The sequence below is a fragment of the Seriola dumerili genome, unplaced genomic scaffold (assembly GCF_002260705.1).
Source record: "Seriola dumerili isolate Sdu_G_001 unplaced genomic scaffold, Sdu_1.0 BDQW01000161.1, whole genome shotgun sequence".
NCBI classification, from domain to species: domain Eukaryota; kingdom Metazoa; phylum Chordata; class Actinopteri; order Carangiformes; family Carangidae; genus Seriola; species Seriola dumerili.
Genome location: NW_019174416.1, coordinates 5,033,415 through 5,055,459, shown reverse-complemented (window position 1 = coordinate 5,055,459; position 22,045 = coordinate 5,033,415). Strand labels below are relative to the sequence as shown.

Here is a 22,045-nt window from a genome sequence, read left to right as displayed (position 1 = left end):
TGCATCAAAACATATGAAGAGCTCATAAAATATGATTTTTTGTTACAGATTAAACTACCTAATGTACCAGAGTGTGTCCAAACTTTTAACTGGTAATATAGCAGTATCTACAATTAGTGCTGAAATAACAGGTTGATTAATTGATTAGTGGACTGACTGAAAATTAATGGCAAGTAGTCCATTGGTCATTTTTCATGCCAAAATGCCAAACATTTCATGGCTCCAGCTTCTCAAGTGTGAGGATTTTCAGCTTTTTCCCTAGAATTATTTTAATAATTTTATTAAACAAGTAGTGTGAAAGTGTCACTTTAGGGTAATGGTGGTCATTTTACAAACCAATATGTCAGTTAATCTCTGTAATGAAAATAATGATTATTTTATTTTACAGTATAGCATTGCAAACTGTATAATCAACTGATCATCTTGCCCTGAAACGGTAATCAGTAGTTCTGTCCAAGGTCAAGATCATGTGGTGCACTTCACTTTTAGAGTCTGGCCTATGGGTATGTGTGCTACTAAACAACTAACTTATATCCACATCTGTACAAAGAGAGGAGATAAAGACGACAATGAGATATTTTTTTCTTAATGCCTGTATTTTATTCTGTATTTCTGAGTTTTAAACTCTTTTCACTTTGCACCGTAGTTAGATGTTGACAACTTGTCTCGCTCACAGCTCGAGCCCCTCCACCCCACGGTGGGCGGGGCTAACCCGGTCCTGCTCATTTGATTCGCCCGACAGACCCCTGGCTCTGCTTCCTGTGTGGCGGTAATGCTCCAATAAGCTGCTTTAAGCCAACCACCAACACCAAAGAAGAAGAAAAGGCAGAAGCAGCCTCTTCTAGCGAGGAAGCTATCTGCTTCTATGTGTGTGCTGTTGTCACAAGGTTGAGAAGTCCGCCAAACTAACCTGAGATCACGTCGTAGTCTTCTCGATCTGAAGTCCACGGTAGGCTTCATAAGACCGAACGGCCGAATGGCGACATCCAGCAGTTCCTGTGTTGTGGTAAGTTCCTACCAACAACCGGAATTAAATTAAGACAGAAGGTGGTCGTAGGTTACCTCTACATGCCCCTTGAGTAACACCCCGTACACGCACGTACTGCGTTTGATATAAAATCTGCGATCTACTGTTTACGTTAGTGGCGAATCATCTGTATGTGTTGCCTGGGTGCTCACCTTGGTAACGAGCTTTAATTTGTAAATAATGATTTGAGTGGCCTGCGGCTTTGGAAAGCACGCGCTCTCCACGTTTTGCGTATGTGACGCAGGAGACACATTGGAGACAGTCAATCCTTGTGTGCAGCTTTGTGCGTCTAACTGCAGGTTGCACTATATGTATTGACATTATTACACGTTTATACACTTACGCAGCAAGACACGGACGAGCTGCAAACAAGGGGGCGTGTTTGAGCCGGTCTTCTTCAATATTGGTAACAAACACTAACAGTGCTAAGCATAACGGTTTTGTGTATAACTTATTACCTGTTGCCTTTAGACCTCTGTCTAAACATTAGTTATGTCAGCAATTATGAATCTAATGTAATTTTGAACACAACAAGATGAGTGTATGGGAAAATGTAAATTTGCCTTCAAGGGGAAAATTTTTGTCTATCCAGCAGTACAGTGTGTTCAAAACAAAACACACAGGGTTTAGTGTCTTTAGGTCTCACTGGGAGAAATAAGAAGTACTAAAGATTTCAAACCTATCTGGAAAAGAGCTGATTGGTTGTTGACAGTGGTTGTGTTTCAGAGAGAGAGGGAATTGGATAAACAGCCCTTGCTGGTGAATCAGTAACATTTAGTGAGGTTAACAATCTCAGGAAATGGCATCAAAGATGAGCAGGCGTTATCTTGGTGCTACAAGCAAATTCAAATTAGACATTCATGGTTAAAAGCTAACTCGTATTGTACAGCTGACTCCACAGATCGATATCTTTCCACCTTTTAAAGAAAGTCTCCTTGTTATCTCTGTTCTGTTCCAGTTGAACTTTTTGTGAAAGTTGTTACAAGCTGAACAGGAATTTCAGGTAAATTTGAGGGGAAATGCTGTCAGACTTGACCCCTCTAGACCCCACTGTATGTACAGTGGCAAGAAAAAATATGTGAACCCATTGGAATTACCTGGTTTTCTGCTTTAATTGGTCATGAATTGTGATGTGATCGTCATCTATGTCACAAATGTAAACAAACACAGTGTCCCTAAGCTAATATCAAACAAATAATTATGATCTTCTGTGTATTTATTGAACACACCCGTTAAACATTCACAGTGCTGGTGTAAAAAGTAAGTGAACCCTTGGATTTAATAAGTGGTCCAACCTCCTTTGGCAGCAATAACCTCAAACAAGCACATGCAATATCTGCCGATCAGACCTGCACAGTGTTCAGGAGGAATTTTGGGCCAGAAATGCATCAGCTCAGACATATTCTCAGGATGTCTGGTGTAAGCAGCTCTTTCCAGGTCATTCCACAGCATCTCTGTTGGGTTATGGTCTGGGCTCTGCCTGGGCCTCTACAGAAAGAGGATTTTCTTTGTTTGAAGTCATTCTGTAGTAAATTTACTTTTATGTTTAGGATCATTGTCCTGCTGCATCACCCAGCTTCTCCTGAGCTTCAGCAGGTAAACATCCACCCTGACATTATCCTGTAAGATACAGTACCTCGGTAAAAGTTCATTTTCCCCTCGCTGATGTCAAGCTGTCCAGGCCCAGAGGCAGCACAGCCCCAAGTCATGATGCTCCCTCTTCCTTTCTTCACCTTAAGGATGATGTTTTCATGTTGATATGCACTGCCCTTTTTACACCATACTGTACACAGTGCCAAATGTTCTTCCAAAACTATTCAACCTTAGTCTCATCAGTGCGTAAAACATTTTCCCAGTAGTGTTGTGCAGTGTCCAGCTGCTCTTTGACAAACTCCAGGGGTGCAGCAATGTTTTTTTGGAGAGCACCAACTTCCCCTGTAGTGTCTGTTGCAGGACGCCATGCTCCATGCAACCATGCACCATGATCTGTGTATGGTCGACTCATGAACAGAGATGTTAACCAGCACCAATAACTCCAATTAGCTTTTGTTAATGTCATTAGCCGACACTGTGAATGTTTGAATGGTGTTTTCAATATGGACAAGAACAACACAATGATTTGTGTGGTATTTGTTAAAATAAAAAGTGTGTGTTTATAGTTGTAACTTGGATGAAGATCTGACCATATTTCAGGACAAATATATACATCAATAGGGGTAAGCCTCCAAAGGGTTTGCTTACTTTATCTTTCCACTCTGTTATTTCAGTTTGAAGGAAAGCACATAGATAAACTGATGAGACAACGATGGCCTTCATGCTGGAATAAGTAAATAAATGACCAATGCTCCATTTTCCAGGATATCTGGGACATTTACAAGCCAGTTATTGTGTCATCAAGTCAGCAGACTGGCAGACCCACTGGCTGACAAAAAATGAAACTAAATGCACGTTTTGCTAAAACAGCATTAGAAGTGGTGGATCCTGCCTCCTGTGTAACATCTAAAATTAAATTAATTGTACAGAGCAGGGTTGCCAAACATGGACTTTGTTAGCACAAACTTCAAGGTCGGCCTCCCATTGACCTCAGACAAATTCATTGAGTTGTTTGTCATGTTTTTCTTTCTAATTTCATTGCTGAAACAGCTGACAAGCCTGTGAGTAACAGTGTAAAATGCTCAACACTTAAGATCATGTGACCATGAGGACATCTGCTTGGCTTCAGTCATTATTATTTGTAAGTGAATGGATGTAGTCCAAACAGATGGACCTCTTTTTTAATCATTTCAGCAGGCAGAAGGTGAAGCGCTTTATTCTAGTTCAACCACATGTGACGTGGGGATGGGCGCTTTGCAGTCCGCTGTTTAGTAAAGCAACAGGATTTTGTTGACTTGGGAAGATAAATACTGTGAATCTGCCTATGGTCACTCGCATTATTCCCACAGCACCTCGAGCTCTGCACCGGCTTCTCACTGTCACATGATACAAGTTATGCTGTCTGAGTTCATGTGGCATGCAGTTTGAGCTAGAGAAGGAAATTTGATTTTACAATTTGATTTTACAATTTGATTTTACAAAATATATAAAATAAAACAACCATTTACAGACTATGCATTGTATGGAAATTTCTGAAAAGACATCTCAGATGCCAATTTTTGACTGTTTGGACAAAGTGTTTACTTAGAAGAGATCTTCTTTAATCATGACTAAGTAAGTACAATTAAAGGAATCCTCTTTCTAGAAGTTAGTGTTTACTGCCACAGACAACTGCCTCAGTGTAGGGCGAGGGGGGAATCTGGTAGCTTGCTGTACAGAATCAGGCGTTGTCCTCTGAGTTTGTGTTTTGTGGCAGAAAATCTATTGAGGCAAAGAAATGTATGGAGGGAGTCAATAGGGAAAGTAGACCACCACTGACCCCATCCCCTTCCCCTCATACTGCCCTGTATCAGGTGAATGCTCAGTGTCCCATGTAAGTTAATGCCTCTGAGATTTTTTTAACCCCTTTGTGTCATGTTTTTTTTATTTCAGATCAGTGATGAGGAGCAGGGGTACGACCTGGACCTTTTCTGCATACCAAAACACTATGCTGCAGACCTGGAGAGGGTCTACATACCCCATGGACTCATCTTGGACAGGTGGGTTGCTGCATTTTAGAGGCTCCTAGCAGTGTGGTGAAAATGGAATGAATTGTCAGGGTCAAATATAAAGTGGGTGTTCTCAATGATTGGTTGACTGGTCTGTCTCAACACCCAATCCTGTGGGTTTTCCTAATCTTAACAACAACAAAGTCCAACACCATTTAAACTTTTAGTAGATCTGATTATGATTATGTTTTTCCCAGTGGTTTGGAAAAAAATCGTATAACTGTCAAGAAAACATCAGCTGTCTGTTGAACTTGTACCTCAGTTGAAGTGTTTCATTTTGCTTTTTTATTTCCATGTGCACATTTGTTATTTAATGATTAATGCAGACAGCCTTTTGGTGTTTTGGTAACTTCTGTTACCCGGATCTGTGTGGTTATTATACTTGGGAGTGTTTAGAAATGAACAGCTATGTCTGCTGACACAAACAGAGAGGAAATGGAAACTACTGCTGACTGTAGCAGAAAACTGGGCTGACGAACCCCTCTGTGTCCCTCTCTCTCTCTCACACTCTCACTCTCACTCTCACTCTATCTCTATCTTTGTCTAAACACCGGCCCCACCGCACCCAGCCACCCCCCACCCCACGTGACCCCAGGACAGAGAGACTGGCCAGAGAGATCATGAAGGAAATGGGAGGGCACCACATTGTGGCCCTCTGTGTGCTCAAAGGGGGGTACAAGTTCTTTGCAGACCTACTGGACTACATCAAGGCTCTGAACAGGAACAGTGACCGCTCCATCCCAATGACAGTGGACTTCATTCGTCTCAAGAGCTACTATGTAATTGATCAGTTTTCCTCTTTGTATTTCTTTTTGTATTAAGATGTAATGTATTATTGTTGATTTTTTTTTTTTTAAATCATAGCAGTCACTTTCTATTCTTTTTTGTTTGAAAAGATTTTTTAAATTTATTTATTTGTTTGATAGGGACAATACATGTTAATGAACATCAGTACATAATACACAATGTAAACATGCCAGATTGTACAAAAATGCTAATTTACATCCAGGCAGGTAACATAAAACAAAACGCATTACAAGTCACAATACACTGCTACAACTATAAAGTATGCAAAATAAAAAAAGACAGCCAGACATTTATAAAAAACAAAACAGCTTTGTGCACTTAAAAGTACCCTATGGTGTTTTTGACCATTAGTGCCACTATATAGCAATTTTTTTTACAAGCCTTTCCCCATGTTATTTGTATTTTGTGAGATGTAGACGAGGATGCACATGCATGTGTATGAGCACACGGGTGATGCAGGACACATTGTTGACAAAAATTATACGCTTCTCCACTGATCAACATTTGGTGGTGCTAAGAAGTTTAGCAATGTGCCATCAAAGGCAGGAAAGACAAAGATGCAATGTTAGCAACCATGAATGTAAAAATGCAAGATTTAAATTAGTAAAGAAGCAGCTTTGTAAGTGCTTTTGTAAGGACTGAAATACTTTCAGCACATGTGCTAAGTGTCAATAGTCAGATTTCCATCCGAATGTAGTGAAAATTTTAACCAATGTTTCCATCCATGACCGTTACATGACTATATGGAGTTAAGCGCATCGGGGAAAATGGCTGCATTTTACATTGCGTTTTTATCTAAAGTGCTTTATATTTTGATACATATACAACTACCATATTATACAATATGCAACACATCTTGCTACTTTTTTTTCAACGTTCACCATCTTTGTGTAGTTCATACATGTTTGATACATGTTTGTTCCTTGATACACTTTGTGCACCTGTTATAATGTGAAATCTGCAACATTTCCTTGTTGTCCTCACATTCTTGTCTTTACAGAATGACCAGTCGACAGGTGAAATCAAAGTTATTGGTGGAGATGACTTGTCTACATTGACGGGAAAGGTGAGAAGTATGGAGGGCAGCATTATTATGACTAAAACAATCCTTGTTGACACTCTGACTGAATATTACTAATAATAATAGTAACTTAAAATTAATGAACTTGAAACAAGAAACGTGTTTTACTGCTCTTGTTTTCCATTCTGTCTAACGTTGCCACTATTTTCAACATGAACAGACATTTTAAATGAACTGATTAATAATTTGGAAACAAGTCTGTTAATTAGAATTATCAAAAAATTATGATAGTAATTAATAATGACAATGGCTATGCTACACTCAAGGAAATCCAATGCTCTAATCTAGAATATATAGTTTCTATAGTCAGCTGCTAATAACACTATGTTGGGCATTTGGCAGAAATCCCCTGTGTTCCACTCCCTACCACTGCCATTGTGGCTCCCACTGTTTAATCACATATATAGATGAAATGTGTTCAGTCCATGTTTTTCACCAGAATAACAATTGTTCTTGTCTCTTTATATAGAATGTCTTGATCGTGGAGGTATGTACTGTTTTTTTCTTCTGTATTAAAGTAGGAAGTTTTGAATTGCAAGACTACTAACATGCACTTCTCTCACACTGGGTTTCAAGGATATAATTGACACAGGGAAGACGATGAAGACATTACTGCAGCTCCTCAAACAGTACAATCCCAAAATGGTTAAAGTAGCAAGGTAATTAAATCTCTTAACAACTTCCTGTCAAATACAGACTACTGTATTTTGTGAAACAAGAGGAATCATGTGATCATGTTTTTCTGAATACTTCATAACCACAATCTGGTGGTTATCTCTCTCAGCTGCCTCATTTCATGCAGCCATAAAGTATAAAGATAAATAATCAACCTGGTTTCTGTCCTCAGTTTGTTGGTGAAAAGAACACCAAGAAGTGTGGGCTACCGACCAGACTGTAAGTTTAAGTCAATAAATGTGTTTTTGTTCAATTTTATAGTTAGTGGAAAATACTATGTGTTACACTGTATATTGGTGCTTTTGAATGAGGCTTTTGCTCATTTCAGTGTCATTAGTTTACCACCACAAAGATTATACAATAGTGAATAATTTACCTATTTTCTTTGCAGTTGTGGGATTTGAGGTCCCCGACAAATTTGTGGTGGGATACGCGCTAGACTACAACGAGTACTTCAGAGATCTAAATGTAAGTATTTGTGATGGATAAAGAAGCAAAAGGAGTAAAGAAGCTTATAAATCCATGGTTATTAGAATTTGTACAGTTTGTATCTGTGTGTTCATGTTAGATCTAACCAGGCTAAGACCATCTAAACAAATGTAAATCAACAGTATGCAGCAATACTCATGGATCATTTTCTGTTTCAGCATATCTGCGTCATTAGTGAAACAGGGAAGGAGAAGTACAAGGCATGAAGAACTTCATAAGAATTTTTAATGTATGGTTATACCTTTTCCTTTTGCGGATCATTTTATATTTTATTACTTCATGTTTGTGTCATAAAAAAATACTCTGCCTGCTCAGGGTCCCTGAGGATATGGATACACTGATTATGGTGATAATCCTGACAGTTGCATTTCCTGTTTTAGCCACCACACACACACACACACACACACACACACACACACACACACACACAATATTCAACTATAGATGAAATTGATTGCCTTAGATAGAACCACATCTGGTCTGAACAGCATGGAGCCCAGTTTTGCCTGAAATTAGAATAATGCATCTTTGCCCACACACACATTAATTATTTTTTTAAGTGATGGTGTATTTATTCAAAGCACTGCTGCTAACTTTAGGTAGAAAAATCATAATTGTTGTGCTATCATAAGATTTCCAACAATTGACAACCTCCTATTTTGTAATGTATTTCTTTTATTGTAATTGTACCTTTACCTGGAACTATCAATATAGGCACTCTTGAAGATGATTTTACATTTTCTTTGTATATTTTGGGACAAAACACTTTTCTATGTTGCTTTGTTGTGTGAGAACATTTTCTTAACATTTGGTGTAAAGTAACACACATGTTGGCTGCTGTCCCTAATTAACACATTGGTATGCTGAAGATGAAAGATCATCTTATTTATGAGTGTTAATGAAATCTTTGTTTGACCAAAACATTTAATTTAACATAAAAGACATCAATCCCTTTTTTATGTCAGGAAATATGTAGAGTTTAAGGATGGGGAAATGTTCAATCTATAGCTTGACTGAAGTTTGAAAAACTTAATCTGTATCTACCTGTCACTGAATCAGACATAACCACCTTTTTTTTAATTTCAACTATGTTGTACACTCTCATTCAATGGTGCCATCACTGTAAGCCAGTGTAAACTGAATTTTGCAATACCAGCCATTAAATGTTCACACCTCTTCCTTTGACTAGTGGATTTTACTACAAAACTTTTTATATGATTTAAAACAAACTATTTGAAATGGAGAAATAATTTCTGGGCAGTCAATGGTAAAAACTGGGAAATGCAAAAAAAAAAAAGTATTTAGTGCTTTTTAATATGTGTCCTTGCATCATGTGAAGGCGCTAACAGAGCTCCCAGCTGAACTAGTGTGGTTGTCTGTGATCGTGAAGCTGCTGCTGTTTGTTATCTGACCTTGAGCTTCCCATCTGTTCAGTAGGTCAACCATTAGGGACAAACAAAATACATGTTGTCTACTGTATCACCATCAAGTGAGAGTCAAGACAAAATACACCGTTGACTGAATGGAATACCTGCTGAAGGCCATTTTTCTTTCTGAACAAATGGTGATTGCAAAGTTTATTTTTCCTCACACTGGGCTTTTCATGTGTCCACTTATATGAGCACATTTTTAATTTTTCGCTGCATTTCTAAATTATTTGACAGAGTCTGGATAATTTTCAAATCGCAATTTGCAATTTTTTATTTAAAGGTAATGAGTTATTAATGTGTCATTTTTATAAATTTAAATATTTCATTAAAATACCAAAGATTTGCAGGTCAAAGCTTGATAAAAGCTTACATTTGATTGTTTTACTCTGCCTAATATTAAAACAATACTTTAAAAATTACACATTGAAGACCATGGCGTTAATAGTAGTCAGTATGACAACAGGAACAGTGGAGGGCCTGGCTGCTCTAAATAACTCATGAACTGAAAATCTTCCAGAACAATCCTCTCGAGAGTTGTCTGCACAGCGTTTCCTGTGGGCAAAGATGTCTAAGAACCAGGTAAAAAAATAATAATAATTTTTTGCAGCAAAACTTGCTACAAGTGTGATGAGACATTTTACCGCCATAACATTACAGGTACCGTGAATGTGATGAGTTTATCTACGAATCAAAGGATGCAGTTCGCCTGAGCACGCCGGCAAATGAAGCAGTTTGATTGGATAGGTCTGCTAACGTTAAAAGGGGCGTGAAGTTTGCTGCTAGCAGCTAGCTTCTGTGTGATCATCTGGGACCCTGTTCATTCTTGGCGGCGCCCTGCAGAAACGAAAAATACGAGACTATAGAGCGTATAAGATTTACAACAGACACGGTTTAGTTTTTTGTTTCAGCCGTGGTAGCTTTCTGGCTGATGGACAGGAACATTTAGTGAAATGGTGACCCGGACTCTCACTCTGGACATGGCATTGTGGCCATTGGCGTTAATGCTAACTTAGCTAGTTAGCTTATCAGGCTAGGTAGCTGGGCTTTGGGCTGTAGCTGGATCGACTAGCTAGCGATAAGCATAACGTATCTCTAGCTTACATTAGCTAGGTACGCTGTGTTAGCTAGAAGGTAAACTCGCGTTATGATAATCACATTACAGCAGCGTCGCTAGATTAACGTCACCTACGTTACACTTGAGGCGAACATTCATTTTGTTCTCAAACTAACTAGCTGACTAGTTTGGCTAACGTTAGCTAATTTAAGGCGCTAACATGCAGTAGTAGTTGAGTAGTGTTTGAGTCAACAACCACTGCTGCCTTACACCAGCAGACTAACAGTTACCGGGCATTGTGCGGTATGTAGCCATGGCATGCTAACCATCCATCAGGAAAGTTGGTGATTGGTCATAACGTTACATGCAACGTTAGTACAGGCCGCTTCTGGCTGAACATATAGCCATGATATGAAGAATTGTAGAGATAAAGTTGTTGCGATTAATAGCCAGTGCTAAGCTGCTTTAGCGCCAGAGTGATACAGACGATAGGGCCTTGCAGGTTGCTGTTCGTTATCTACATCGCGTTAGCTGGTTTGTCTCACGTCAGCTCAGTTGCTTGTTTGATTATGTGTCTCCAAAACATGTAAAGTTGGCGAAGTTTGGAAAGCAACAATGTAACATCATTGAGCTGGTTAACCATTTTGAGTTCATGACTTGGTGACAAGCAGCGTTAGCTAGCAAAATGAACAACTCAGGAGTCATGCCACAGGAAAAGATGGAACTGGATCTGGAAATCCCATCTTCGTTAGTTCAGACCGATGGACACTTGAGGAGATCCAACAGTGCACCCATGATTAATGGCTTAAGGTTCTACATTACTATATAGTTACAATAATTTACTGCAACATCTTTAATTGAAGATATTGGCGTCCTTTTTCCATTCATACTGAAGTAAATTCATTACCCTGTCCTAGGGTATAAAACACATTACATGATTGGTCTGTGAATTTGTCATTGCAGTGATAACTCCCAAGTGTTCCAGAGAGAGGTCCTGCGTAGCCGGAGAAATAGCACTACAGTTGTCAACAGGCCCAACATGGTACAATACTTAATTAAACACGTTTACTCAAGTAATGAGTGTCTAAATTATTCAGTGTTGAATGTTCTCTGGACTCGCATCCTTCTTTACAGGTCCCTTCATCGCCTATTCGTGTCCCCAGCACCAGACTTCATCAGATAAAACAAGTAAGAAAAGGCACTGCTGTATTTGAAATATTAAATGTTTAATTTTGAAATTGAGCATGTCAGACCACTGTCTCCCTCTCAAGCCATAGGGAGTGATGGTGTTTAAAAATACATGCTATAGTAACAGTTTTTGGAGTTCACAGGGCCGTCGATCTTACAGAGTTGATCAACTGGTAGTATCAGACTCCAACAGAAGAATTGGTTATTACAGTGGCATCCACTGGCCTGATGTCATTTCCATAAGTGAAGTGGAAAATGGTTCAGTTTTAGCTTTAAGTATTAGTTTTGCTGCTCTGCAGTGACAAGAGTGAGAACAGTGTCTAGTTAGTACATTTTAAATCTGTTTGAAGAGAATATACCATTCAGAAATGATAAGATGACTTGGTAAACTAAGACTTCATAACCATCAACCCTCTTTGTGTGCTCTCGCAGGAGGAGGGTGTAGACGTGATGAACAGAGAAACTGCTCATGAACGGTAAGATATGTATTAGTGCAGTTGGTGGAAAAGGGATAGAAGAGAATAGATCTCCTTATTACCTTGTCGATAAAATGCTAATAACTTTAAACGATTCCTTGTTTTGCTATTTTCATACACACAGGGAAGTTCAAGCTGCCATGCAGATGAGCCAGTCCTGGGAAGAAAGCCTTAGCCTGGTAAAAACCACTCTTTATTACAGCTTGTCCAAGCCCCCATCAGTGTTGTTGATATGTTCTGTTGCTCTGGATCCTTGAAAGACAACTGTTGTACTTTCCTACTGCATGTTTTGGCCCTTGGCCTTTGTTGGCCTCTCTCTTTCTGTAGAGTGGACAAGTACAAACATGCTAGATTAATACTTCAAGCATTTCGGAGTTAACAGGGCCACCAGTCTCTCAAGGTCAGACTGAGTTGGTAGTATAATACTCCAACACTCTTGCTGTTAATGATTGCACTACCTCACTATATATATTACCATAGATTGTCAAGATATGCTTAATGTATGTGGTAATATTGTGTTCTTAAGAGTGACAATGATTTGGAGAAGTCGGCATCTTCGTCTCCCAAGCGCATCGACTTTGTACCTGTGTCGCCTGCCCCGTCCCCAACCAGAGGAATAGGAAAAAAGGTACATTTGACATCAGTATGTTTACATGCACACTATAACCTGATAATGCTGTGAATAACCAAATGAATGTAATAAAGCATTTTCATGGTTTGTGGTAATCTGATTTTCTGAATAATGTGCAGTCAGGTGAATGAATGGAAGTCTGTGTAGTAGCCCTCAGGAAGCAATTTATTAACAATTCAAAACTTTGTTCCTGTTGAGTTTTATTTATGTAAATTTGTTTCTTTCAGTTTGCCACAGCCTCTTTCTTTTTGTATTGCAAGCTACATCAGTGTTTGTGTGTAGAAATACATCTTGGCATCTGATTCATTCCCAATTAACTGCATATTTGGGGAAAAATGGTTTATACATGTCACAGTACTTGAAAAGATTGAAAAATAACCTGTTTGTTAACTGGGATTTGTCTACACCATTTTGGCCTTACTTAGATAAAGATAAGTTATTAAAAATAATAACAGGAACAATAATCAGAGTATTGCATTTATCCTGTACCAATGAAATCAACAATATGCACCCATGCACATTTTGATGTCTTAATGCTGATGATTTTGTCTTTTTGTTTACCTTTCTTGTAAGCAGCAGTGTTTCTCTCCTTCACTACAAATCCTTGTGAGCAGCAATGGCCTAACGCCCAGCCCAATACCCAGTCCAACAAGACGCTTCAGGTGAGGACCAAATTTTCATGGAGTTAACAACTTATACAAGAGTTACTTTACTGTTGTTCTACAAACATCTGTTTTGCTGTGAGCCCACTCTAGAACCAGCTGGCTCCAATATGACTGTAATTTCCCTGTACTGTCATAAAATGGGGTTCACTGTGCCAGTCTTGGTAGAAAAAAATACAGTTTCTGTGCTTTTTACAGCAATTTGCCTTAACCCTTTTTTTTTTTTTTTTTTTTTTTAGGTATGTCTGATTTAACTATAACAATGTTATCTGTATGAAAAATTTGCAGGTGACAGATTTTGTACAGGTGCAAACTGTAGCTGAAGGCTACTGATAGTCGCTGCATTTCAAAATATACTGGTTTGACAACATGAGTTTTCTGTTTTTCAGCCGGCGGAGTCAAAGCCCAATCAACTGCATCAGAGCCAGCATACTTGGGCCAATAAAACGGAAAGGTGAGATGCACAGCATGCCTTAAATCTTAAATGCTCTGAGAATAATTACCCTCATATGTGATGATATTCTACCAAGAGTCTCTTAATTTATGGATAAAAGTGACATGTCGTAAATTGAATGCATCTTGTTCAGACTAAAGGTTGCTGAAGGCAATAATGGACTATTGACTGTATGATGTAAATGGGGTTTTCCCTTTACACAGAGTAACTATAGTGTTGAAGCCGATTTGAAAGACATTTTAAAATCTATGTATTTGTGATATTCATGTTGCTCATTAACCTCATTTGGCTTGACAAAGTTCTTTTTTATGGATCCTCTTGAATCCTTAAAACTACATAAGCCTCTAATGGTTGAAGAATTATTACAAAAATGATTAGGATGTTATATTCTAATTAGGTGCTTTTCCTTGTACTTCTACTCCACTAATAGTTTACTTGATTGTCTTTTGGATTTGACCACATTCAATGTGTTATTAAATTTAAATATGAGAGACTGCATCGGCTCTCTGCTAGTTAACTGATAAGATCTGCAGTTCATACTGTATCAGATTATGATCACAATAAAACACTCAGCAGCTGTCCCTTTCAGATTAGCCACACACTGTGTTAAGAAAGCTTTCTAAATGTCAGGCTCTTTTTATTTTGCAGGTGAGATGGAGACAGAGAGCCAACCCAAGAGGCTCTTCCAGGGCACCACCACCATGCTTTCCTCTGATGTCTCCAATCTGTCAGATCTCAGTTCCTGGTAAGACTGTTAGATCCATTGGTCAAAATCGCACTGTTTAGATGATGACACTCCTGTCATTCGGTCAACTTACTCAGGTTTAGGAGAATGAAGTAAAGGGAATTACTTTGAAACTAATGAGTAGTCTGTCTTCAACTGTTACAAAAAGTACAATCTTCATCTTTTTAACTATAATTGGAGATTGAAGATTGTGCTCTTCACCGTGCATTAGATGCACTGTAGCTACATTCTGTATTTCTTCTTATAATTACAGATCTGCCCTTTCAGAATTATATACTTTTTACAGTTAAAAATGTTCCACTTTGTATTTTTCACTCAGTAGTGAATATCAGTAACGGGCATTTGTGACGGCCTACACAGGCATGTTCTTTTAAGGTGAAACATGAATGCATCTACTGATTGGACCAAGTTGGCTCTGATTTCATGTGTATGTAAAAGTGTGGATTTAAATGTAATGACCCCCGCTGGAGACTTTGAGTAAAGAAGTCAGGGAGAAAGTGTCACAGTAAACAAACCAAATGTGAGATTTTGGTAAGCTCTCTCCCCCAGACTGAAGATGTAGACACTAATACAACAGAAGAGAGTATGACATCCTGCAGATGTGCTGAACTGCACTTATTTTGTTTCAGTCACTCTCCAGATTTACTGGATGGCAGCCTCAGCAGCGTCAGCTCCTCCACAGACTCTCCAGGCAAAATGGAGGGAGTGTCACCCTCTTCGTCCAGCAACTCGCCCTTCGCTTCCCTCCAGGACTTGTCTCCAAAATGAGAATGGCATGGCAAGAGACAATAAAAAGGACTGGCACAAAAAAAGCCTGTCTCTCCAGGGAACCGGTTTCCTTCTCAGACCCTCCACTTCACCATCGCCTGGTTTTAGTTTAATTGTCCATGTTTGCTTCTGAACAGCTGTTTTCATGGCTATACGTCGGAGGGTCTAGATATGTTTGAATTAAGGAAATGAAAGCCATGGAGGAGGTTTTATATTAAAGAGGTAAACCTAGTGAAACTGGGAATGACTGAAGACACTGTGAGCACCAGCTGCTAGTAGAGGATCTTGGATGGTGCTTGGCTTCATAGTGATATTGTGTTTAAGTGGCTATCCTGCAAATCTGTCCTACCAGTTCCCTTCACTGGAGAGAGACAATGAGCACTGGATGAAAAAAAAAAAAAAAGACTATTTGGATGTGTACATTTTCCCTGTTTTTTGTGCTGGAAAACTTCTGTCCACATGCCTTTGTATGTACACAGTCTGCAGATTTTGTAAGAAAAGATTTAACTTATTGTTTCCCTGCTTTGTTTGTAATTATGTACATATTAACCTTGTCAAATGTAGTATAGTTTAAGTTTGGCTGTGAGGTGAATGTGGGCACAGGTCTTCAACAGCTAAACTTTTCTTTGTTTAAAGGAACGTAACTACTTTTGGGGTACAACTATGTTTCCTTACTGTTATTCTGTAAGAGAAGTTAAGTTTTCAGCAGATATTCTGAATATTTTTATGAGAGAGGCTGTGAACTGTGGTGATATTTTTCAGTTTGGCTTGTACGTGCCCCTCCCCATAACTTGCTGCATCTTTAATTGCCTACTATGAGCAATTAATGCACCTAGCAGTGAATTGTGGACGAAATAAGATGGTCATCGCTGGTGGTCTTTCAACACTAACGGTTTTTCTGTATCCTGTGTTCTTGTCAGGATGTGTTTTGTAGATAAGCAAAATATAGAAATGATTTTTTTTTTTCTTTTCTGGCAAAATGTTCTTATTTATGGAAAAAAAAAAAAAAGTTTATTATAAAAATTGGATGGTGATAGGTTTCTGTCCCCAGTAAAAGTGACCCATTTGTGTTGTCATTTACACCAAATCAACTGACTGCTGGAATGTGTGGTAAAAACAAAATGACACCATCATATTGTGAGTGAAGAGACTGCTGTTTCTGCTGTGGTTACATTTATTAAAAGCTTTTTTGCACAGGATACTCAATCCTGTTGTGTTTCAGCCTGTGTGTAATGAAGGAAGGACGTAACACTTACATCTGCTTTCTCTTAATGAATCCAACAAATACAGTATATTGAGGCTGGCTGTTCTTTCCACTGTCGGGGCTCCATTGTCCATATCTCCTATGTAACTTGCGTCTAAACCCCCTTCATGGCTCTGTAGCCTTTCATGTGTATGTACAAAAGGAAGTGATTGTAAATCATTTTATGGAGACGTGCCCTTTAATTTAAGGAACATTTTGGCTGCAGTTCATTTACTGAATGTTTTTTTTTTCTTTTATACAAATAAGAAAATGGAAAAAGCAGTTGGCTTGCCCTGCTGCCAACAAGGTATTACTTCCAAGATGATTTGTTTTTCTTGGTCATCTTCTGAAGCATTCAGGGCATGAATTTAGCAGATGATGCTATACTGTATGTCTGTAATCTGCCAAGCTGGCTAACACCTTGCCTACGCTTGTGTTATTTGTGATAGCCATCGTAGCGGACATCAGGACTAAATAAATTATTTCTTTATTATGTTTGTGTAGCTGTTTTAAATATTTCAGGATTATGTTTTTTTTCTTTTACCAGAGCACTAAATCAAGCCCTAATTTAAAATGTGAACCATGCACCCATATCCACAGTAAGACAGTATCATCCTTAAGCCTTATTTACTGCTCTGAAACCAAGTGGTAGATGAGCAATGGCAAATCGTGTTGTTTTCAGTTGTCAAACCTGATAACACCCAGCGCCCAAAGCATGTAGCTGGATTGTTTTCAGTACCCAACATTACAAAGCTAACAAAAGCCTTATTGTCACATTGTGTGCTCTACACCCTCCTGACCAAACTTGTAAAATGTGATTTAAAAACCCTGATTTGATCTATAAACATACCAGACTGATGTATGGAGACTTTATTAAATGTTTGATGGAGCATTGATATAGTACGGCAAACAAACCATTGTCTTCAAAAGACGAGCTTTCCTTTGGTGACATGTAAAAGTATCTCACTGCTGCAAAACATAAAAACTCATTCAGATAGGTACCCACACATGCAAATAACTGCATTTAGTCCTCAGAGTCTACACTAAAAATGCTTTAAAACATCAATATAATGATGGTTACAGGTGAATACCATAACAAAATTTTAATGGCTTTATATACATGTATCATGTTTGCATGTAGATTCCTTCACACTCAAGTTAACCACTTTCTGTTACGTAATGGCAATAGAAATACAGACACAGGGAATATGAGGCCAAACAACACTTTGAATGGCCTCATGTTTCTTCACAGGCCGTGTTCAGGGACAGCTCCTCTCACACCTCCTTTCCTTTGACCTAAACACCAGAGGTCTCCGCTGCTTGCATCAGTTCAGTATTGTGTAAATGTATGTATTAACACAAATATGTAGATTTGAAAATAAGTATGCTAAAATGTATTTTCAAGGGACAGGGCGAAGTGAATAAGTACCCTGTCCCCCTGCTGTCAGCTCTACACATTGAAGCATAGAAGTGCTTCTGGTGTGAGAATGTTCTCTCAGTCTTTTAGATCATTTTCCCTCCTCCTCTCAGCTCACAGCACTTCATGTGCGTAGGATGACCATTGTAAGTAGACCTAAAATATTACAAGAAACAACACACAGGCACAGTATATTGTAAACTCCAGCACGCACTCATTTAACCGTGTGATTTTCATAAACAATAGCAGTGTGGATCAGATTAAAATGCAAGTTATCTTACTTACCAAGAACATAAGCAGCTACAAGTTTCTTGTTAACACTTAAGTGGAGGTAGACAGGCACAGTAGATTCTTGCTCCCCCAATGTTGGGAGCATCAGGGCGGCCATACACACCAGCCCAAGCAGCACAGTCAGCAGACTGGGTCCTCCAGCAACAGGACGGCTCTCTGTCAGGCACATACACAAGCATACACTGCAATTAGATTGATTACTCAAAATACTTCACAAATGATTTAAAGCAGTGGTTCTCAAACTTTCTCACATCAAGGACCCCTAAAGTGACACAAATTAGACTACAGACCCCCAATTGATAAGATTTTTTGCTTTTAGATGTTTTATTACAGAGTGTTTGAAACCCATGAGCAAAATATTCATGCATTCCGTCATGCGTTAGTGTGTATTCCAATACTTCCCCACATTACAACATGCGTCACATGAGCAACTGAAAATTTAAAAGAAAAAAAGGACTCTGCTTTTTTCACGGAATATTTTGACAACACAAGATATATACAGACAAATCAGCAGACTAGTATCCTTAAACAAATGTTATGGCAAAGAAAAGTCAAACGGGGTTTATGACTCTGAAACTTGAAATCGTGACTACGTATTCAGAATAGCAAATATCACTATGCAGGTGATACAACTGAACTGTGATGGTCCTTCACCACTTTAGCATTGGTGTATTGGTAATTGCAGTTCCAGCATACACACAGAAAGAAGATGTTGTAAGCATTTAGCTTGTACTCAACTATTAATGACACCCTGACAGTGATTACCTGCACAATTGTTTTCCTACTGCTTAAAGTGCTTTCATTTTGATTTGTTTTATACAACAAGATGTAGCCATGTATGCAACAATGTGAATAACACACAGGTAAACCTGATATCAATGAAAAAGGTCACATAATATACACCTACTTATCTTGCCACAAGATAAAAAGTGGATCAGGATATAATTACAACCTGTGCATTATGACTTTATTATATGCTATGTTTCATACTATCATATTATGTTTGTAAAGTGCATGTTCTTTTTATCTTAGATAGATTTGGTAGATAGATATTTATGCTCATTGGCAAAATAAAACAATGCAATGTTTTCCTGTAAATTATAAGTTCCCATATTTGACTTTTATAAGCATTTGGCTCCATCTAGTGGCAACACCACACAACAGTCCTTTTTCCTACCTGACTGAAATGCAGTCTGTTCAAAAAACTCGCTGTCTGCAAACTGCTCTTTGATTCTGCGTTCCTCATCTTGGGGTCGGGGGCTGGGCGGCTCTTGTGAGGCAGAGGGACGGAGCGTTGCCGTCACCTCCTTGCGACCCAGAGCTTTCCGCTGACTCTGCTCCGACACCTGCAGTCGGAACTTGTCGTACACCCCATAATGGCATGCCCGCACATCTCTGTGTCTGATTACTCTGTGTGGACACAGAAAGTTAGACAGTCTCTTTGCTGGGAATTGACCAAGAAAAGAAAGAAAAGTCTCATAGATGAGACATTTTATCCTTTTGATGTTATACCACTGCATAAAAAAAATAATACTCCTACACAAAAAAACAAACTCACATGTCAACACAACATTGTGGCTTGACGGCTCCAGTGGCATCCACCACAGTGTATTTGTTTGGCGCTGTGCAGAGCACTGACGAGAAGAAAAATAAACAAATTACTCATCTCGTCTGGAATAATCTATAATTATACAGCCAAATGGAAGCACACGATAAGTTGTGTTTTCTTCTGCCCACTGACCTTTAAACTTGAGGGCGAACTCATAGGGATTGTAGAGGGTGAGCACCTGCTTGTGAGACGTCTGCTCATCTGCGTAGAAGACAAGCTCAGTGGGGAACACAAACACGGGAAGGCTTCCTTCCACCAGCTCAGGCTGTCGATGCTGCTGCTGCATTGGCTCCAGCTGAGCTCTTCCCCTTCCCCGTCCACAGTCTGCCTGGGCCCCCCACCCTTCTCTACCAAGTATCAAGCTGTGTAAACTCCCTTTTGGTGGAAATGGCACTTCCCGCTCTCAGCTTCTTAGGGCCATGACATGATACTGTGAAAAGACACAAATAATGAATAATAGAGTACATTTATTCAAGAGGCACTGTTATACCACTTATTTAAATTTTGTGACACACTGTTTTTATTCCACTGCATTTTATAGGGAAAAATTGCATTTGTTATTTCATTTATTTATCAAACAGCTGTTGTTTTGCACCTTAATATTTTGCATGTGGCAAATACAATGAAACTTATATGATGCACTTCCAACATTTGAACTATAGCCAAAATGTTACTGGATGTTTGAGGCAAATACCAATACCGATATTTGATGTTTTTAAAAAATCTAAAAACAATAAATTGTATTATAATGCTAAACTATGCACTGCCAGCACCATTTCTAATCCTGTTCAAACATATCTTTGGCATTTCAGTAATTCAACTTCTTATAAATTATTGCCCTGCACATATACTGATAACTCACATATCTGCATTTGTAATACATGGATAGATTGGTCTAGCTCTGGTTTAAACTATTCAGAAGTAGTTGAAGCAGTTACACCTTGTATATTAAACTACTTCAAATTCATCAATACAGTGACTCTAAAACTTAGTATTTTTAGAGCAGTACACTAAACTGCTAATGGTAACATATACTCATTTAACTTTGAATGCAAAACTTTAACGGGATGTAGCTATTTTAATGGGCTATAAGGGTCTGGATGTTTTTTTTCCTTCCAAGGGACATTAATAAAATAATTGTTAGAGTTACACATTAAACAGGGCAGAGAGAAAATGCCAAAGCAAATTAATTCGTGAAACTTAGTCAAGTTTAAATAAGTCAGTTTCAACAGAGCAAGTAGAACGCCATGTGCCTGGTCACGTGTTTCTGAGTGTTTACATGGTTACGTTAGGACTCGCGGAAACCAGGTTCGTGGTATCCTATTGTTCTCCACGTACACGTAAAATCACGAAAGATTCATTTTATTAATAACAAAGTTTTAGAGACGTCGCTTTACAGTCTCTGGGGCATCTTCTTTCGTGGTAAAGTTATCCAGCCAACTTTCTATTCGTATTTAGGTAGTCTGTAAAGCAGAAACGATAGCTGCCTTTAAACTGCAGTGTAATCGTAGGTGACAACGTAAACAGAGGCAAGAAATTGGGTCTTTCTGCAAATGTTTTGATCATAAATATAATAACAGATTTAGAGAAATAATATCAAGCCCACTATTCATTTCTAGCCGACCTTCATATTTCATCACATTTGCTAGCTCTGTCACTGTAATAACACACCGCTATAGTGAAATGCTAACGCTGTAAAATACTGGAGACGTTGGCTAGCGTTAGCTGGCTAGGAAAACCCCAGATGGTAGCTGATAGCCACTTAACGTTGTCTACGCGCAGTGTCATTACAGAAAAGAGAGCGGAGAGTTGTTTTATTTCAAGAAAAAACTGAGAGTGGGACTTTACCTTGTTGTCAGCACTTGGGTTCGTGTAACGTCAGTGTTAAAACCAGGATTTGTGCTTGTGATCCCACCCTGTTGTTGTTTCTCCCAGCCTTTTTTCTTTGTCAATAATATACTGCAGACCTCGCGGTGCATGATGGGATGGCGGAGGGTAAACGAGTACGTGCAAGACGTCAACAGAGCGGACGTAAAGATGTTCCAAGCAAGGAATAATGTGTTTCTAATAACTTGTAAAAAAAAAAAAAAAGAAAAAAAGAAAAAAAAGAAAAAAGATTTGAATAAAAACGTATACCCCTCTAAAGTGCACTGTTTCATTTATATTTGCAGAGTACTTTGAGTCCTGTTAATTATGTTAATCACATTAAATATCTAGATATGGTGCTTAAATGTTGCTACTTCATACGATTAACTATGGAATCAAGTGCGTTGATTTTTCAAATGTTTCACCTCGATGATCAAATCTATATACATTCACAGCCAGATTAAGGTTGGACACTTGATTTACTGTTCGCC

General features: G+C 38.7%; 3 protein-coding genes across 4 annotated transcripts; 2 read left to right on the top strand and 1 right to left on the bottom strand.

The window, feature by feature from the left end:
• The first annotated feature begins 676 nt into the window (after positions 1-676).
• Positions 677-8,014, top strand: hprt1 (hypoxanthine phosphoribosyltransferase 1). The gene is made up of 9 exons (XM_022751917.1): positions 677-1,006; positions 4,553-4,659; positions 5,264-5,447; positions 6,476-6,541; positions 7,026-7,043; positions 7,133-7,215; positions 7,404-7,450; positions 7,623-7,699; positions 7,879-8,014. Exons 1-9 carry the CDS (start codon positions 977-979, stop codon positions 7,924-7,926), a joined length of 660 nt encoding a protein of 219 aa, XP_022607638.1. The 5' UTR covers positions 677-976; the 3' UTR covers positions 7,927-8,014.
• Positions 8,015-9,927: 1,913 nt separating this feature from the next.
• fam122b (family with sequence similarity 122B) lies at positions 9,928-16,327 on the top strand. Of its 2 annotated transcripts, none has more exons than XM_022751831.1 (10): positions 9,928-11,014; positions 11,168-11,246; positions 11,339-11,392; positions 11,825-11,868; positions 11,993-12,047; positions 12,395-12,496; positions 13,076-13,161; positions 13,551-13,615; positions 14,264-14,360; positions 14,990-16,327. In XM_022751831.1, exons 1-10 carry the CDS (start codon positions 10,890-10,892, stop codon positions 15,126-15,128), a joined length of 846 nt encoding a protein of 281 aa, XP_022607552.1. In that variant the 5' UTR covers positions 9,928-10,889; the 3' UTR covers positions 15,129-16,327. The 2 variants fall into 2 exon arrangements, with proteins under 2 accessions (XP_022607552.1, XP_022607551.1); XM_022751830.1 differs by having other exon boundaries at positions 12,395-12,511.
• Positions 16,117-21,633, bottom strand: mospd1 (motile sperm domain containing 1). Its single transcript, XM_022751832.1, has 6 exons — positions 21,537-21,633; positions 19,821-20,118; positions 19,638-19,713; positions 19,257-19,489; positions 18,074-18,235; positions 16,117-17,944 (listed from the first exon to the last, which is right to left on the bottom strand). Exons 2-6 carry the CDS (start codon positions 19,972-19,974, stop codon positions 17,913-17,915), a joined length of 657 nt encoding a protein of 218 aa, XP_022607553.1. The 5' UTR covers positions 19,975-20,118; positions 21,537-21,633; the 3' UTR covers positions 16,117-17,912.
• Between the last annotated feature and the right edge of the window lie 412 nt (positions 21,634-22,045).

Excerpts from the sequence above, each read along its gene's own strand:
- hprt1 (XM_022751917.1), top strand. The coding sequence starts at position 977 with ATGGCGACATCCAGCAGTTCCTGTGTTGTG. Across the intron at positions 4,660-5,263 it reads CATGGACTCATCTTGGACAG|GACAGAGAGACTGGCCAGAG; the intron begins GTGGGTTGCTGC and ends ACGTGACCCCAG. Across the intron at positions 7,700-7,878 it reads AGTACTTCAGAGATCTAAAT|CATATCTGCGTCATTAGTGA; the intron begins GTAAGTATTTGT and ends TTTCTGTTTCAG.
- fam122b (XM_022751830.1), top strand. The coding sequence starts at position 10,890 with ATGAACAACTCAGGAGTCATGCCACAGGAAAAGATGGAACTGGATCTG. Across the intron at positions 11,869-11,992 it reads AGAGAAACTGCTCATGAACG|GGAAGTTCAAGCTGCCATGC; the intron begins GTAAGATATGTA and ends TCATACACACAG. Across the intron at positions 12,048-12,394 it reads GGGAAGAAAGCCTTAGCCTG|AGTGACAATGATTTGGAGAA; the intron begins GTAAAAACCACT and ends TGTGTTCTTAAG.
- mospd1 (XM_022751832.1), bottom strand. The coding sequence starts at position 19,974 with ATGCAGCAGCAGCATCGACAGCCTGAGCTGGTGGAAGGAAGCCTTCCC. Across the intron at positions 18,236-19,256 it reads ACAGACTGCATTTCAGTCAG|AGAGCCGTCCTGTTGCTGGA; the intron begins GTAGGAAAAAGG and ends TGTGCCTGACAG. Across the intron at positions 17,945-18,073 it reads TGTAGCTGCTTATGTTCTTG|GTCTACTTACAATGGTCATC; the intron begins GTAAGTAAGATA and ends GTAATATTTTAG.